The sequence below is a fragment of the Panicum virgatum genome, chromosome 9K (genome assembly GCF_016808335.1).
Source record: "Panicum virgatum strain AP13 chromosome 9K, P.virgatum_v5, whole genome shotgun sequence".
Lineage (NCBI taxonomy): Eukaryota > Viridiplantae > Streptophyta > Magnoliopsida > Poales > Poaceae > Panicum > Panicum virgatum.
Window position 1 is genome coordinate 16,456,897 of NC_053144.1, and position 18,062 is coordinate 16,474,958.

The window sequence follows — 18,062 nt, forward strand, 5'->3', positions numbered from 1 at the left end:
TTATAATTAATCTTTATTTAATACTTCTAAATATTAAGATTCTCTTTGATGTGACATAGACTAAAATTTAGCTTCTGGAACCAAACAACCCCTAAACCTTCTGAAAGGAAAAAAAATAAATGGGGGGTATTTTTGTACTCCATGACTATCCTTATCAATTCCTTTATCGTCTATCCATCCATGCATTTGTTTTCCCACCTACTAAAAGAAAGGAGAGGGTTTGCTTGGACGGGCAGCTTCGCGGTTGATCACGGTGGTATTTTTAGTTGAGAATGGCGGCGAGACTGCAACTTGCGCAATAATCTTTGTATCCCGGGAAAGCCCCTCATGAGTGGTGGAGGAGGAGTCGCATAGTTTAATTATAATCAAATCCTTCGTACTAATCACGTTCATTCTCCAATCAGGGCAGTGAGCTCTCCCAAGCCGCAACTGTATTGGTGGGGTCTCTAGTACATTGTATTTGTCTGCCACCCAGAGGCCCATTATTATTCAACATAGCTAAGGACGATGACACTAGCTAGTACTTCATATCATTCGTTTCTATCTGGTCCAACTTGTAGATAAAAAGAAACGCCACTACTTGCGTACTAATCCCTCCATTACAGTTGTTTGGAGATACTCCTTTAATGGAATGTAGCATGTCAGTCGCTCAAATGCTTCACGCTGACACTGGTGTCTCAATGGAATAACCCCCCTTCCCACATGCAGAAGCTAGCTATAGCAGTTTTCTCAACTTGAAACTTCGCTGCGAAACCAAACCTGCTACGATACGACCTAGACAGTGTGCTCTCCATCTGCATCAGCGCACCGTGTCATTCACTGAACCTGCATTACAGTAATGCGCGTGATTACTGTCGGCGTCGGTGAAATCCTAATCCTAATAATAAAACAAACTGTCGATGAAGAAGGGCCGTGCAAGCAGCTCCATATATGCTTTCCACTAGCTAATCACGACTACAAATAATAAAATGTATGGACCGAACGGGGAGGTTAGCTTCCGACTGACAGCAACGTCGTCTGTCATCTTCTTCCAGCAATCGACAAATCAGCAATCAGAGCTTGGGCAGGCAGGCAGGCTTCAACGCACTCACTTCTTGCCTGTTGCTGGCACATCGCCGCCGGATGCACCGAAGCGACGACCCAACCTATCGTGCTGGAGTTCCCCTATCATGCGAATTGAACGGCATTTTCTGAGTGGGGTCTTGCTTGTTGGATCAGCAAAACGCCAATGCTGGTTTCTACCATCGATGCAGACACTCAAGTAGCCAATGCTGGTTTACTTCTACTATAACTACATATTACTAATCTATACACAGCTGCTTTACTGCTCTGCATCTTGGTACATATCCATGCCGCCTAAGCAACATTCTTTTTCATGAAAAATAAGGAGAAGCTTGACTGCTTGAGCCAGCCGGAAAAAGGGTCTGACAGTGCCCACGGGACGGGTATGGGCACGAATCTTCGGCCCAAAATGAACCGTGCCTTTTTTTTTAGGCCCGTCTTAAAAGATGATGAGGTACACAACAAAACACCTTACATTCCATTTTATATTGCTCAAAGAAATAAAAAAGTATGAATACATGTTAAACATATGTTTCGAAGTCGCAACTTATAATTCAATATGTTGAATTTGATGCCCGGGATTTTAATTTTCAAGGTTTATCTGCTTCCACGAATGGTGAGCTCTGTGATAAGTGCCAACTACATGTCCACATCCATACATCTTGTGTGTTGATATTCTAAGGCTTCCATTGAAGATTGACCCTCTCAAATTAGATTTCAAATTTCTACTCAAGAAACTTTCAGTTGGAAATTTCAAACTTTAAATTGAAAACCAATATTTCAGTTTAATACGAATATTTTACATACCCAATGAAGTTTAGACCAGAAAACACACCATCATGAGCATGGACAACCTTTTTTTAAGTTGTCCATGCTCACGAATTAGTATAAGTTGAGCCCAGGTGATAAATTAGTTAAGAACCTTTTTATATATGGATTAACTTGCTGAGACATGTAAAATCCAAGCACAAAACTTGATAATCCAACACGTGCAATTTTTCCCCGAACAATATTTCAATATTTGTTGTGTGTGAGGGAGAGGGGGGGGGGTGCGGGATCCCAACCTACTTCATTTCGTTGCTGGCACACCAGGCAGAAATTACATCGATCTCGACTTGAGAGTGAGATAAAAGAAGAACTAGAAACAGGAGAGTAAAAAAGAAGTGAAATCTGCCAAAGTCTAGACCACATTTCCTATAACGACACCTCCAGAAATCCATGTCTTTTAACGTTTTATGAAGAACATCTGTTGGAGAGGAGCTCACTTTTTTAAAAAAATGAGAGCATTGCAAGCTCTCCATAGTTGCCACTTGCCAGACCAGGAGAAGCATAACATTCACATGTACACAGTGAAAATATGCCCATCACGAGCAATATTTAATTAAAAACAAATATTCTTGGTCCACGTTAAATCAATTGGGAAGAAATCACTACTACAAAAATAATTTCGGGTAAAAATGTATTTTTAGGAGCGGGTGCGATACCTGCCACTAGTTCTTGCAGCTAAAAATTGTTTTGTAACGTGCACGCCCCTACAAATAATTTTCTAGAAAATGAAAAAATAGATGAAAACTTCAAAACAGCAAAAGGAAAAAATATCCCTACCAACAGGCCACCACCACAAACCCCTCTACTATTGAGGTACATTTTTTTGACTAAATATGCATACTTGCGCAAACCAAAATTCGAACCGCTTACCTCAAGCCTCGCGCATACCCCCCTTTCCAACACACTACATAGTCACTTGGGACTTAATGGGATATGCTTTTGTTTTATATTAAATCCGAAATCGATTTGTAGGGGTCGGGAGGCCATGACCCACCTCTACAAATCCATCCCAAATATAATTTTCTATTTTATTCCAAAAATTTATTTAAATAATTTAATATAGTAGAATAAATCAAAAAAATGTGAAATTTCTACACTATGATTATTGTGAACTATATATACAAAAGAATATACCAAATATATTTCGATGTATATAAAGTTTAAGATTATGGAAAATTGAAAATATAACTTTTTGTAATAATTAAATATAGTAGAATAAAAAAAGTGAATCTTCGACACTATGGTTATTGTGGACTATATACAGAAAAAATATACGAAATATATTTCAACGTATATAAAGTTTAAAATTGTGGAAACTTGAAAATATGACTTGAGTTGTATGAGATACTATATAGTCATAGCCATATGCAGGGCACAACTAACAAATGATTTTGTGGTACTAAATGTTCTTAAATGAATAATGCATAAACTATAAAATTTTAGATCTTACCACTAAAACTTTGATATGGAACTACTTTATATTCTACATCCGAAGTTGTTTAAAAACAAGTTAAAACTTCTAGATTTTGAAACTAGAGAACTTGTAATATTTTTTGGACTATTAAATGACCTTAAATGAAAAGGTTGTCAACTAAAAAATTTTAGATCCCCTCAAACTCTATAGTTTTGGTATAAAGTTTGTCTTCATCCGAGATCATATGAAAAATTATGAGCCTTTTGCGTAAGAACATTTATAGGGGCAGGTCATGTCATCACCCGCCCCTAGAAATGCATTTTAGGGGCAGATGACGCGCCATCATCCAATCCTAGAAATAGTGATCATTTTCTAAAAATATATTTTCAGGGACGGGTTAATTGCTACAGTAGCTCTGCTACATTTTGAACCGTCGGTGAAAAAATGGAGCGTTGCTACAAGTTGTTTTTGCAGTAGTGGACTGATGCAAATAAAAATCCCTCCTAGAGGAAGTTGATTGTGTCGCTGCCGAAGTATGGCTGGTATCAGGCGCAAGAGGCATGCAGCATAACTTTGTGCCCTTTCTTGTAATGAAAGAAAATTATTTTGTGGTATTGCCCATGATGGGGGGATATCGTGGTGGGACTTGGGAGTACGGGACCATCGACAGCAATTGTACACGTTTCACAAAAGTCGGAAAAGGGAAGAGGAAACAAAGTCCAGCATGCCTCCGGAGGGTGTCAAAAATCAGGTGAGCACCTCCGTGATTACAGGGCGCCGAAGACTTCAATTGCAGGCACAGCATGTTTCTCCATGCGGGCATGCAGCAATATGCAAAGTGTGGTTGATTTCTTTCTTTTCTGAGAGGAAACTGTTATGTGCGGTCGATTATTTTACCACCAGTGGTTTGCATTTTTCCCTTCAATTTAATTTCAGAAGTAGTGAAGTACTATTATGAGCACAATATTTGCAACTCCGGCAGTCACTATTATGAGCCAGCTTAGTATCCCCAGACCTCTAATTCCCAATAGCTACTAGAACCAGACCTCTGATTTCAAAAGCAATGGAGCGGTGGCGGCGTGGCGTCTCCGTGAGACCGTGACGGCATGTCAAACAGGAAGAGAAGAAAATAGGCCACCGCTCCATTGCTCGCCGGAAGGGAGCAAAACAGGAGGATCCTAGAGGTGCTACTCTGCCGGATGGAGCAGCTGCCCCACCCTGCCGCATGGGGAGCTCCGCCTTTTACGCATCACCTTACAAGGGCGAATGCTGGCACGGATGGCTGCTCAATTCTAGCCACCTCCCCCAGTTCATGTGCCCTTTCCCCTTCTCTCTCCCACCGCCCTCGCATCCGGTAAATTTGTCACCGCCCACCATTTTGGAAACTTAATATTCTCCCTGTTTCAAATTATAATTGGTCTGATTGTTATGACCTCAAGTTTGACCATTATCTTATCTAATAATTTGCGCAAAATATCTCTTCAACATTTGTTGTGGTTTGCTTTATTAATAAAGATTCTTCAAGAATAATTTAAATTTAACTATATTTGCACAATTTTTTAAAATAAAATAAGTAGTCAAATTAGGATTAAAAAAGTCAAAAGAATTATATTTCGGAGCGGAGAGAGTAATTTGGAGTCTCGCATGCCCGCCGAAGGAGCGGCATATGCAAACCAAACATCAAACAAAAATTATAACAACGATGGATGTAGGCTTGGATTTAGTCAGGCGTAGGATTAGGAACTTTATTTTTGCAGAGATTTGCCATCCGACACTAATGATCTGAAAGATTAATTATTATCGTGCACACTACATATATAATTAACAAACTCGATCGCATGATGATGAGCCTGCTAGAGCCTTCCATCATTGTTTGGTCGCGCGATAGAGAAGTCATCCACATCCCCGTGCTAAGTGCCTATACGTACGTGGAAGTACCAGCCTGTATAGTCGTGGTACGTTTTTTTTTCCGGAAGAGAATTATTAGTACTCGCTGCACGTCGACATCCGTGTCGATCCGTATGTATAATTTGGGCTGAGAGCAGACATGCGTGTATATATATATATATATATATATATGTTACGACCGTACGGACCAATCAGCTGCAGGCATCGTGGCCGTGTATGCACGAGCACGTAGATAGATGGGAGATCGCTCGTACCCGTACGCTTGCATAGCTGGAGTAGTAGTTGGCAGCTGTTGGCGCCAGAAATAAACTTTGCTAGCTAGTATATAATTAACCAGCTGTGACTATATACATATACTTAATAATAAATATCATATATATATGTAATAAATCCTATCCTATCGCGAGCTGCGAGCTAGGATGCTGACAGCCGGGGGGAAATCCATCGGCGAAAATCGTATCCCCGATCGACCGATCAACGCGCCAATCATGCATGTGATGGATACTTCGGATCCGCGGCATACGTGCACGCCGGCCGCCCGCATATATGCGTACGTGTGCGTGGCAGTCTGCGCGCAGCGGCGAAGGGAAGGAATGGTCTGATCCATCGGTCAGCTCAGACCCAATTGCTCCGACGATCCTTGCCTAACCACTCCCTCACTTCATGCCCTGCACGTCTACTGACCCCACGCGGGTACAGTACGACGACCCGGCCGGACAACTAGAGAGAGGCAGGGCGCCAGCCACTACATGCTTCCAGTATATGAACATGCAGGCCTCTTTGTATATATAGAACCACACCACTGGCACTGCACAATGTCGTGTATGTGTATGTGGTAGTAGACTAGTAGTAGTGTCCTTGCATTGGGCGGTGCCGCACGATGGGCAGGAGGCTGCCGGCGCTGTGCGGCGGCGGCGGCGGCCGGGCGGCGGCGACGCGGGTGAGGAGGAAGCGGGCGGCCTGCTCCTCCGCCCCGCCCTCCAAGCTCACCGTCACCGTGGCGGCGCTGGCCGGCGGCGGCGGCAATAATAAGGCCAGTAAGGGTACTAGCAGTCCAGGATGCTACGTCGATGGCAACGGCGCGCTGATGGTGGAGGTGGGCGGCGCGGCGGGGGCCGGCAGGAGGAAGGACGGCGGCGGGCGGCGGGTGATGGTGCTGGCCGACGGCCGCGCCGAGGCGGCGGGCGCGCTGCAGTGGGCGCTGTCGCAGGCCGTCCGCAGCAACGACACCGTCATCCTCCTCGCCGTCGTCAAGCCGGTCGCCCAACACGGTCAGTCTCTTAACTATCTCTAGCTAATACGTACTAATAATAGTTTCGTGCGACAGCTTGGAACTTCTTCTCTCGATTTCTTGTTTGAGAGCGATGAAATTTGTTGACGGCCCTCTCCTTTCAATGTCCATTTCTGCATGCAGCTGTCAGCGATTCGTGTGTCAAGATGCTGGGGACGAAGAGCCAGCAGCACCTCGACGCGTTCAAGACCCTCTGCGAATCAACAAGGCCAGAGGTGTTTAAAATTTTCCACATCAAAAGCTCGTGAAATTATTTATCATCCCAGCTTCCAAAACAAAATGATTACTTTCTATCCACTACCATGGAAAGCAATCAGCCACTTAGCGGATTTCATGGAGCTGCCAAAAGAAAAGAACTCAATTTTTTTTTTGTTTCTCGCTGACATCACGGCGTCCACCACCGTATCACGACGATGCAGGTGAAGGTGGAGACGTGCGCGGTGGAGGCGGAGGAGCGCGCGCCGGCTGTGGTGGAGGCGGCGAGGCGGCACGGCGCGTCGCTGCTCGTGCTGGGCCAGCGCCGGCGCCGCGCGGTGGCGCGGTGGCTGCAGGCGCTGTGGCGGCGGCGGCGGCGCGGGGGCTCCCCCGGCGGCGCCGGCGGGATGGTGGAGCACTGCATCGAACACGCGCCGTGCGTGGCGCTGGCCGTGCGGCGGAGGAGCTCCGGCGGCTACCTCGTCTCCAGCAAGCGCCACAAGGACTTCTGGCTCCTCGCCTAATCGTCCCAACTCATTATCGATCGATCAGCAGCTTCCTATTCTATTGAAATGTGAAAAAAAAAATTGTCAGCTGGTATAATAGCTGCTATCATGAGCGAGTTTGGCTAATGGCTATCGTTATCTGGCTGGTGATGCATGATGTAACGAAAATAGCAATCCAACGGGCCGGAAACAGTTTTAACCAATGCAAACTGCAAGTTGATTCAAAAGAACTGCTCGGTGTGGTGTGTAAAGCACTCAACTTTCTGTCCAAAACGGAGGCCTTCTCAAACTTCAAACACATGGAAGCTGAATTCTCTTTGTGCTTGTGCAGTTTAAATCTGGAACAAAAAATTAACTCGTGCCACTAGATCCATGCGTTTCAGAAGTCATATATACTATATAGCCCTTTTACAGAAGCACTCTTTGTGAAGTTTAAAATCTGTCAAAAAAAATGATAACACGGGCTTCTACACCTCATCATTGTTCCATATCTTTTGTTTTTGCAAGGAATCATGGTTCCATATCACTTAAATCTTAACTGATTTTTAGTCTTAAACCGGTCTCTTTCTTTTTGATCCTCTCACTTAAATCCAAACCTGTCTCTTTCTTTTTGATCCTCTCACTTTGGTTCTTCAAAAAAAGGGAAAAGTCCAGTTTACACTCTCAAACTATCGCAAAAGTCCGATTTTCAACCTTCAACTACGAAACCAGACAATATAGGCCATCCAACTGTCAAAACCGGACAAATTTAGTCCTTGGGGTGGTTTTGAAGGTGGTTTGCATTTTCTAAAAAAATTAAATAAATCTAATTAGATTAAAAAAAATCAAAACTAATTAACTTTAAATCAGAAAAATATGGAACTAGTACCAAAATTTTTCTAAAAATATAACCTATCTATTGTTGCTCCATTTGAATCTTAGTTATTAAAAATAATAGGCATAACTGCAAGTAGCCAAATATTATGAACATAAAAAAATTAGATCTGAATAGCTCACAAGTCATGTGACAATAGATATGTTACATTTTTAGAAAACTTTTGAGACCCATTTCATAATTTTTTGACTTAAAATGAATTACTTATAATTTTTTTAGTGTGAAATTGAATATTTTTAATTCTCACAAAATGGAAAACCACCTTCAAAACCACCACAGTGGCCAAATTTACCCGGTTTTGACAGTTGGATGGCCTATGTTGTCCGGTTTCATAGTTGAAGATTGAAATCAGACTTTTGCGATAGTTAGAGAGTGTAAACCGGACTTTTTCCTTCAAAAAACCGTGCCATGGGCCAAGTCGGGGTTGGGATCAGCCCAGATAAAAAGAGAGGAATAATTTTGTTTAGATCTTGGGCTTTAATATCCCAAAAATCCAAACTTAACTTGAATCATTTGAACCTGCACCATGATTCTCCTTAAATTCGCTCCAGAATATAAACATGATGCTAGTGCACGCTAGTGCAAGTGTAACCACACTGATTGACTGCTAACAAAGCCATCCGCCCTAGCTGAATGATTCCTAAGATTAGGATAAACGAGAACTGAAGACTGGAATAAGGGATTGCAGAGGTTCCAGGATTTCGGAAGATTGCAGTTCAGTTGGGCATCTCTCTCCTCCGATTACAGTGTCGTTGGAATCCAGTTGTTTTCTTGCACGGGCCCCCCTTGCCCGGTTGCTTGCAAGAAAGCTGCAGAATTTGGGTAGTACATTGTATCCTATAAGAGAAATAAACCTGCTAGATCATGTGCACGACAAATTCTGTTGAAGCCAAAGAGTTCTCCCATGGCGACGGCCGCGTCCACCACCACCGGCGGCGGCGGCGGGCTGTCGCGGTCCGCCTCCGCCATCGTCGCCGTCACCGAGAGCGGGCAGCACCAGCTGAGGATCGACGGCTACTCCCACACCCTGGACGTCCCGACCGGCAGCGACATCAAGTCGCCGCCCTTCCGCGTCGGCGGCCACAGCTGGCGCGTCTGCTACTACCCCAACGGCCTCAGCTCGGCGTGGTCCGAGTACATCTCCCTCTTCCTCCGGCTCGACGGCGGCGTCCCGGAGGGCGTCTGGGCCCGGCACACGTTCAGCCTGCTCAGCAGCGAGGGCAAGCCGCCGGTGCCGTACTTCACCAACACCGGGAAGAGGATCTTCACCGACTGGGGCACCTCGGCCCTCATCAGGAGGAGCGAGCTCGAGAGCTCCGAGCACCTCCGGGGCGACAGTTTCACGATAAGGTGCGACGTCACGGTCACGAAGGAGATCCAGACGAGGAGCGTCGACGTCGTCGTCGGCGCCGGCGCGGCCCCGCCGCCTCCAGAGCTGCACCGCCATCTGGCCGGCCTCCTCGCGACCGGGGAGGCCGCGGACGTGGCGTTCGAGGTGGACGGCAGGACTTTCATGGCGCACCGGTGCGTGCTCATGGCTCGATCGCCGGTGCTCCACGCTCAGCTCTCCGGCGGCGGCGGCGGCGGCTCTACCATCGCCGTACGGGTCGAGGACATGGAGGCGCAGGACTTCGAGGCTCTGCTCCGCTACATGTACACCGACTCGTTGCCGGAGATGGGCGGCGAACAAGGGGAAGCGGCGGCGATGCTCCCGGACCTGGTGGCGGCGGCGAACAGGTACGGGATGGAGAGGCTGAGGCTGCTCTGCGAAGACCGGCTGCGCGAGCTCGTGGATGCGAGGACCGTGGCGGCGATCCTCGCCTTCGCCGGCGAGCACCATTGCCACGGGCTCAAGGACGCATGCTTGCGATTCCTCAGTGATCCTGAAAATCTAAGAGAGGTCGTCAAGACCAACGGCCTCGAGCATGTGAGCAAGAGCTGCCCCTCTGTTCTGGTGGACCTAATCGCCAAGCTTGCTGCAGAGTAGCTAATTCAGTCACCAGAACAACGATGCATCAAGATACTACTATGTAAATAGTAATAGTCAAGCAGTGTTATTAAATAAAAATGATTAAATGGGAGACGGCAGGTAAAACATTTTTTTTATTTTGACTGGAGAGTGATTTTGTTTCAATTTTGGGCCTTCCGGGCCGTTCGACGCGGCGACTTCTCTTCTCACTTTCTCAGTGCAGATCGGCCCAAGAAGCTTTCTTACATGGGCCTTGGAAAAAAGCAGGCCCAGTAGCCCACAGAAAGGCCTGCCTCTGCTTCTACTGCGCCGCGCCCTGGGGGCTGGGGATTAGCCGGAGTCGTTTCGTTCCCCAAACTCCCATAAACCCTAGCGGCCGTCGTCCCCACTCCCCCTTCCCTCCCGTCCCGCGCTCCCGGCCATGGCGAAGACGAAGCCCATGGCGGCGGCGGCGGCGGCGGGCGAGAAGAAGAAGAGCAAAGGGAAGAAGAAGGGGAAGAACGGCCCCGCCAAGGTGGCCATGAAGGCGCGCGCGGCGGCGGCGGCGGAGGAGCGGAGCAACCCGTTCGAGGCCATCTGGTCGCGCCGCAAGTTCGACGTGCTCGGCAAGAAGCGCAAGGGCGAGGAGCGGCGCGTATCGCGCGCCCGCTCGGAGGCCATCCGCAAGGTAAGCAGCAGCAGCAGTGCTGGTGGGCTTCGGCTCACCAGCGCCCCCGTCGCTCGATTTGGTGCCTGCCTGATTTGGCCTCGCCTCGCCGCAGAGGGAGAACACGCTGCTCAAGGAGTTCGAGGGGAGCGCCAAGTCGTCCGTGTTCCACGACCGGCGTATCGGCGAGAGGGACGACGCGCTGCCCGAGTTCGACAAGGCCGTCCTCCGCCAGCAGCGCGAGCGACTGGTATGTTGCGCCGACAGATGGTTCATTTACACTCCTTTTGATTTTGAAGCCACCACCACATTTTTAAACATTTCTCTAGACACTGGCTTGCTTTGACTTGAAGAGAACAAGTATAAACAAGATACAGACGTCATTGTAATAATCGTTAAAATGCTAAATGCTAAGATGTGCCATTGTTTCACAACCTTCCCATTTTCTGTTGATTTCTAGGCGAAGTTCAAACGCGAAAGTAAATACAGTCTACCTGATGAGGATGAAGACGAAATCAATGTTCATAACCTGCTCTCGGAAAAGGACGATTTTGATGAAGAGGTGCCTTTTGATGATGACAGTGATGAGGAAGGTACGCTTCTGCTTCTCTTGTATCTTGTATTGGAGTACAATCCACCTCACTTTATTCTTCCCTTTTACCCTGTACATTCCGCAATATTTGTTTTTGTGTATGTATATCTGCATTATATGTGGTATGGGCATAAGTTTTCTGTTTCATATCTCACGAGTTTGTGTATAAAACTATAAAAGCATTAGTGTTGTTAGGCTGCAATAGGATTATCTTTTTCACCAGTTCTCCACACTCATATATTGGTGAGGCAATTCCTTTGAAGCCATTATAAAAATTATCAATTCCATACGTACCACTGAAAAAATTGTAGCTCCTACTCAACCATCAATCTAATTTGGTCTGGACTCTAGTGCCCTTCGCGTCCATATCCGTCACGTTGGCCGTCTGTTGGACTAGATCTAACATTAAGAGGATGACAAAGTGCCCGTTTTACCCCTGGCTCCTTGCCGTTGAGCTCTTGTTCGGCCGGCGTCGCGATGGGGGCTGCTTGCGGCCGCCGGGTGCTGGCCCACGGCCTCGCGCTGCTCCTGGTGAGTTGTGGCTGCGCGCCTCCCAAGGGGAGGACGGCAGCTCGGCGCCCTGGCCGCGGCATTGGCGGCGGCAACGGCGCCATAGGAGGAGAGCGAGCGGCGCTGTACGCGGCCATCGAGGGCTTTGTCGGCAAGAGATGGAACGGCTCCGGGCTCTACCCCGGCCCCTGCGGCTTGTGCCGGCAACAGTTGTACATAATAGAGCATTTCCCTCTCCCGTGAATCTGTTGTTCAATTCCTCAGCACCGGGGCAGAGAGAGGAGGTGGCCATGAGGACGAGCTCGGTGACGGAAGGGGCGGCGGCAGGCGCGGTGTCCGGGTGGAGCGAGAGCGGGCCGCACCAGGAGGCAACCGCGGCGCGAGCACACGAGACGACGGGACGGCGGCCGGGTGGCATGAGGCATGAGGAGGAGCTGGGCGGCCCCGTCTTGGTGGCGTCGCCTTGAGGCATGAGGCGCAGCAGGATGCGAGCGCGCGCGCGTGGAGGAGGAGCAGGGCGGCGAGCGCGCGCGCAGTCCGGAGAAGGAGCAGGGCGGCGATGCGAGCACGAGCAGGAGGGAGGGGAAGAAGGGCGACATTGGGAGGCCGTGGGGATCAGGAGCGGAGCTTTGGGCGGCGGGGCAGCAAGGCTGAACAGGAGCAGCGAGGATTGGGGAGGCTGGAGAAAGAAGAAGACTTACACATGGAGCCCACCTGTAGAGGGGCAAAAGGGACATTTCCATCTCCGGTTAGCTGCCGTTACTACGAAAGCTGACGGCAGTGGTACAGAAGTCCAAAAAATTGAATCGATGGCTGATTGGGAACGAAAAAAAATTTAATGGCATGAAGGGAATTGAAGATTTTTTTAATGGTTCGTAGGGAATTGCCTCTATATTGGTTCATTTTTGTTGATACTGAAAGTGAAACAAAATTTCTTTTTGATGTAGATGCATAAATTTGGCATGAGCACTCATTACAGTTTGATAATTAAATGTCCCGAAGTTAACAATTCACCTTGCGATAAATATCTGCTGAATTTAGTTCTGATATTTTGAGTTTGTAACCTGAAGGATCACTTGACAGAATGTTTCTGATGTCATATTATGGCATTAAAAGGTTCCCATCAATATCAGTTGATATTATTGTTTATATCTTGTTCATTGCGCTTTCAAACTTTTTTTTTATAATTTCAGGTAAAATGGTTCTCTCAAAGAGGCGGCTATCTCTCCAAGGTGGTGACCTCCCTTCAGAGACTGATCTGCCACAGGAAACACATGTAAGTTTCATAGCTACAGTTAGAAGTTCAGATGTACAGTCAACTATCCAACACATATGCTGTGGCCTGATTCTAGTTACTTTGTGGTGGCAGGGGCATAAGAGCAAGAAGGAAGTAATGATGGAGATTATTTCAAAGAGTAAATTTTATAAGGTGGAATATACATGCCACTTAGTTATTCTGTCATTAAATATATTAATTTATTTTAGGATCAGTGTCTCCCTATGTGATTGATGCCTTTTTGGTCTGATACTGTTACCTAGAACATCTTTCCCTTTAGTATAACCTATGGATCCATTCTATGTTTGCCCTTCTGGCTTCAGCTGACATCTCTCTTTTCACTGTGAAGTGTCAAAATTGAAACAACTAGATATTTGGTCTGTACTTATTGTATAATGATTGATGGTTTAATTGAATGTGTTTTAACAATTGGTACCTTTTCTTTTCACATACCTTTTTCTGAGGTATGTGCCAACTTTTCTGACTTCTTCCCCTAGAGACATACCATAGAAACTCGAATCTAACTTTTGTATATCTTGCCTTCCCTGACAATGTTGATCATGCACTGACCAAGGCTTCCACATATGAACTATGCTAATATATACTTGTTTTAATGAATTATGCTACATTTCTGCTGCCTTATGTTAAACCATAGTTCACGCAGTCCTTGAGTGTTCAGATTACCCGAATTCAACTAGAATTCTTAATGGTGCCTGACATTTAGAGCTTGGCTTAAACACTATTTGCTTTATTGATGCAGGCCCAAAAAGCCAAGGAGAGGGAAGAGGATGAGCATCTGGTAGATAAGTTAGACAGCGACTTTGCATCATTGGCCCAGACACAGGCGCTGTTGTCCTTGACAGAGTCAACTAAGGTCAAGGCGAACAAAAGCGATTCAAGTGCAGGCTTGACAGGGAAGGAGATATTTACAAAGGTAGTCATTCTTTGCACGATTGCATGACTCAAAATGTTCTGGAAGTCTGGTTGTACGGGTGGAACTGTAGACCGACGGGATAAATGGGTTCGGTGGCTCATATGAGTCATCAGTCATTTTTCTTCAAGAGATTGTCTTGTGATGCATGTAAGTTCTAGATGCGTAAGCGTAACATGAGTGGTTTTGCAGGATGTATTATGTTCACTTGGCTATTCCTCCCTTTTCACAGATTCTGGTTGTTTCATGGACAATCTGCACGTTTTACATTGTGGAGTCGGTATTTTTTGAATTTGTTGTACTGAAGTTGTGTATATTTTGTTATTTTATTACATGACAGGCAAAGTCGGACACGTATGAAAAAATGGTGAAAGAAATGGTGATGGATCAACGTGCTCGTCCATCAGACAGGACTAAAACCCCTGAGGAAATTGCACAAGAAGAGAAAGAACGTCTTGAGAAGTTAGAGGTTTGCTCAATAGTGTACTTTTACAATGAATTCAGCCATTGTTGCTCTTATTTAAAGCTTGCCTTTTCTTATACATGCGTAAGATTGTGTTAAGTTCCTTATCTGAATTTTTTCTAGTGCGAGTATGCTATGCTGATCCAAAATTCTATATGGTTATGTTTATGCTTGTGATGCTACTGCATGTCTGGTCTCTTTGTTTGTGGAGCAATGAAGTACTCCTGGTGTTGAAATTGCTCTTGATGCTGGTCTTCATTGTAGGAAGAACGCCAAAAAAGAATGCTTGGAACTGCTGATTCATCTGATGAGGATGATGACAATGAGGATGATAGCCACATGAAGCTGGATAACTCAAAACCTATATCTGGTGATGATCTTGGCGATTCCTTCACTGATGATTCAATAAGGAAGAAAAAGGGTTGGGTTGATGAAATCTATGAAAAGGAGGGTAGAAAGATTGGTGATGATGCTGCAGCATCCAATGATGAAGAAAGCGATGACGAACATGCTGATGATGATGAGTCTGACGACGATGATGATACCGAGGATGATTCAAATGACTTCGGTAATATGTCTGCTAGAGACTGGGAGCAAAGTGATGATGATGAAGTTGATGCAGGGGATGATGAAATGGAGGATGGTCATGAGAAGGAACAAGAGATCAGTGGTAAAGTGGTGAAAAGAGATTCACAAAAATTGAAAAAAGAATCTAATGTGAAAATGCAAGTCAAGGATGGCAGTGTTCCTTTTGTTATCGATGCACCAAATAACCTGAAAGATCTATCCTCCTTGCTCGATGGTCGTTCTGAAACTGAAATAATTGAGATTATTAGTCGAATACGCACATGCAATTCAATAAGGCTTGCAGCTGAAAACCGAAGGAAAATGCAAGTACGTGATAGCCTTGCGCTTGATAGCTGAAGTACTTTTGATTTCCACTTCAGATCAGACCTTTCTCTAATGTTCACATTCCTTTGGCAGGTTTTCTATGGTGTTCTCCTGCAGTACTTCGCAGTTTTAGCTACTCAGAGTCCAGTGAAGTTCAAAATAATCGACACACTTGTTAAGCCTTTGATTGAGATGAGTGGGGAGACTCCATATTTTGCTGCTATCTGTGCAAGAGAGCGACTTATTCATACACGCAATCGTCTATGTGAAGATATTAAGATTCCAGGTTCGTGAGATGAGACTTGCATGGTTTATGGGAAATTTATTCTATTCCCACTAATGCAGTATCTTACTATATTGAATCCTTTAAATCTTACAGGAAAGAGCAGCTGGCCAAATCTGAAGACGTTACTTCTCCTAAGATTATGGTCTCTAACTTTCCCCTCCTCTGACTTCCGCCATGTTGTAGCAACTCCAATGCTTCTACTTATGTGTGAATATCTGATGCGATGCCCTATTCAATCTGGTCGAGATGTTGCTGTCGGTTCTTTCTTGTGTTCCATGGTGCTTACGGTATGCTCTTAAGCTTGTTTTCTTTCCTGAAATGCTAGAGATTGTATGTTGAAGAGTCCTTCAAGATACTTTACCCAATTGAATGAATATTTAATATTTGGAACATTGAAGCTGTAGCTGAATCTCTGTTTCATATTCCAAGGAGGATTAATCACTTCTCAATGCCTCATTATTGTATGAACATATGTATGGCCAAGTTTTTCCATACCTTTTTTTCGACAATAGCGTATAATCATTTTTCTCTGCAAATTTGACATCTGCAGGCTACTAAAGAATCAAAGAAGTTCTGCCCTGAAGCTATTGCTTTTTTGCAATCTCTTCTGGTAACATCTCTTAAAGGAAAAGTAGGAACTCATTTGCACAATCAGGTGAGTTCTAATTCAGGTGTGTAGCATAGTTTCTGATTGTTTATTGATATTAAGGCAAATATCCTCTTGGTTGTAGATTAATGATCAATTTATGGAGCTCAAGACACTGAAACCATGGCTCAGTATCCATGAGCAAGTGCATGAGGTGAATCCAGTGAATGTACTAGAAATCATGGGCATGGATCCTGACGCCCCTTATTTTTCATCAGATGATTTTAAGTAAGCATGTATCTGTTCATTACTGGATGCTGAATATTGTTTCTTGTTATCTTACAGTTCATTTTCTGGCAGGGCTGGTGTACTCCTATCTGTGGCCGAGTGTTTAAGAGGCTTCGTTATTATACATGAAGAACTAAGCTCTTTCCCAGAAATCTTCCTTCCAATATCCTCTCTGCTGCAAGAAATTTTGGATAAATCTGAAGTGCCTGGCCTGTTACGAGACATTTTCCTTGAAGTCATTGACTTGATTAAAAAGAGAAGTGATGAACACCATGCTTCAAGAGAGCCACTCCGAATGCGGAAGAAGAAGCCTGAACCAATCAAGCAGTTGAATCCAAAATTCGAAGAGAAGTATGTATTTGTTGGTTCCTATGTTGTCAGTATCAGTATATGACATTCTCTCTCCTGTTTTTACCAATTTACTTCTATTTTCTGCAGTTACATAAAGGGTCTTGATTATGATCCTGATCGAGAAAGGGCACAAATGAAGAAGCTGAAGAAACGTCTCAAGAGTGAGAAGTCAGGGGCAATGCGTGAGCTGCGCAAAGATAATTACTTCCTATCTGCTGTGAAGGAGAAAGAGAGGATTAAGCAAGAGCAAGAAAGAGCTGAGAAGTATGGAAAAGCCATGGCATTCCTTCAAGAACAGGAAAGTGCTTTCAAATCTGGACAGCTAGGGAAAGGAAAGGGCAGAAAAAGGCGGCGGTGACACATTCTCCATGTTCAGCAGTTTGGTTGGTGTAAATATACGGGTAATGCGGTCCTTGCAACTCAGTTTGTGCATCCTCCTGCTGTACTGGAGGTAGCGTGAGCTGCTTTGTCTAACATGAAGCTGGTGGATGCACCGAACTAGAAAGGAGATGCCGTATGGAGCTTTGCCTGAAGAGGGGCCATAGCTATATCAGCAATGCCTTGAGCACTTTACAAGGTCTCATTGATTTGATTGTTTACCATACTTGGCAAAGGCTTTATTTCTCTTGTGCTCAGAGCTACTTACTAGTTGCCCTGCTCTGGTATACTCGTGCGGTAGCAATTTTCCTTAGCACAGAGAAGAGGTTTTGTTATTTTTTAGTTTTCTTGTACTGTAACATGTCAGCTGTATGGGTATGGCAATTTTGAGACAACACATTTCTGTATTCGTCATTTTCCCCAAATTTTAAGCAAGTGATTCTTCATCAGAAATTGAACCTCTCAAGCTGTTATAACACTCGCATCACAGCCTCAAATTACGCATGCTTTTGCACTTGGTTTGTCTTCTGTATCTAAGGATTCCATGAAATTGGGTTGGTGCTTTGAAAATGCACTAGTGCATTGATTACTACATGCGGAGAGGCGGAGGGCGACAAGGTCACAGTCTAGACCGCTTGACACTTGCATCTGCCTAACTGCTTACAAGTCACGCCACTTCGCCATTGTTGAGACCATTCCACTGGAACTCTCTGGTGAGGATGGCGTGCTTCTAATCGTCATCAGCACAGGTTTTCTCGGTACAAAGCATGCAGGAGAAAGCTGCTTTGCTGTTCAGCAATGTCATGCTGCTGAAAGC

General features: G+C 45.4%; 3 protein-coding genes across 3 annotated transcripts; all 3 read left to right on the plus strand.

The window, feature by feature from the left end:
• The first annotated feature begins 6,014 nt into the window (after window positions 1-6,014).
• LOC120650412 lies at window positions 6,015-7,463 on the plus strand. The gene is made up of 3 exons (XM_039927538.1): window positions 6,015-6,483; window positions 6,627-6,718; window positions 6,923-7,463. Exons 1-3 carry the CDS (start codon window positions 6,093-6,095, stop codon window positions 7,220-7,222), a joined length of 783 nt encoding a protein of 260 aa, XP_039783472.1. The 5' UTR covers window positions 6,015-6,092; the 3' UTR covers window positions 7,223-7,463.
• A 1,366-nt stretch (window positions 7,464-8,829) lies between these two features.
• Window positions 8,830-10,184, plus strand: LOC120650411 (BTB/POZ and MATH domain-containing protein 1-like). Its single transcript, XM_039927537.1, has one exon. It carries the CDS (start codon window positions 8,983-8,985, stop codon window positions 10,063-10,065), a length of 1,083 nt encoding a protein of 360 aa, XP_039783471.1. The 5' UTR covers window positions 8,830-8,982; the 3' UTR covers window positions 10,066-10,184.
• A 200-nt stretch (window positions 10,185-10,384) lies between these two features.
• LOC120650410 (nucleolar protein 14-like) lies at window positions 10,385-17,698 on the plus strand. Its single transcript, XM_039927536.1, has 14 exons — window positions 10,385-10,714; window positions 10,809-10,943; window positions 11,154-11,286; window positions 12,989-13,071; window positions 13,165-13,224; window positions 13,832-14,005; window positions 14,343-14,471; window positions 14,730-15,359; window positions 15,450-15,642; window positions 15,736-15,929; window positions 16,193-16,297; window positions 16,374-16,516; window positions 16,589-16,867; window positions 16,955-17,698. The coding sequence occupies exons 1-14, from the start codon at window positions 10,469-10,471 to the stop codon at window positions 17,223-17,225; spliced, it is 2,775 nt and encodes a 924-aa protein (XP_039783470.1). The 5' UTR covers window positions 10,385-10,468; the 3' UTR covers window positions 17,226-17,698.
• Window positions 17,699-18,062: the final 364 nt, after the last annotated feature.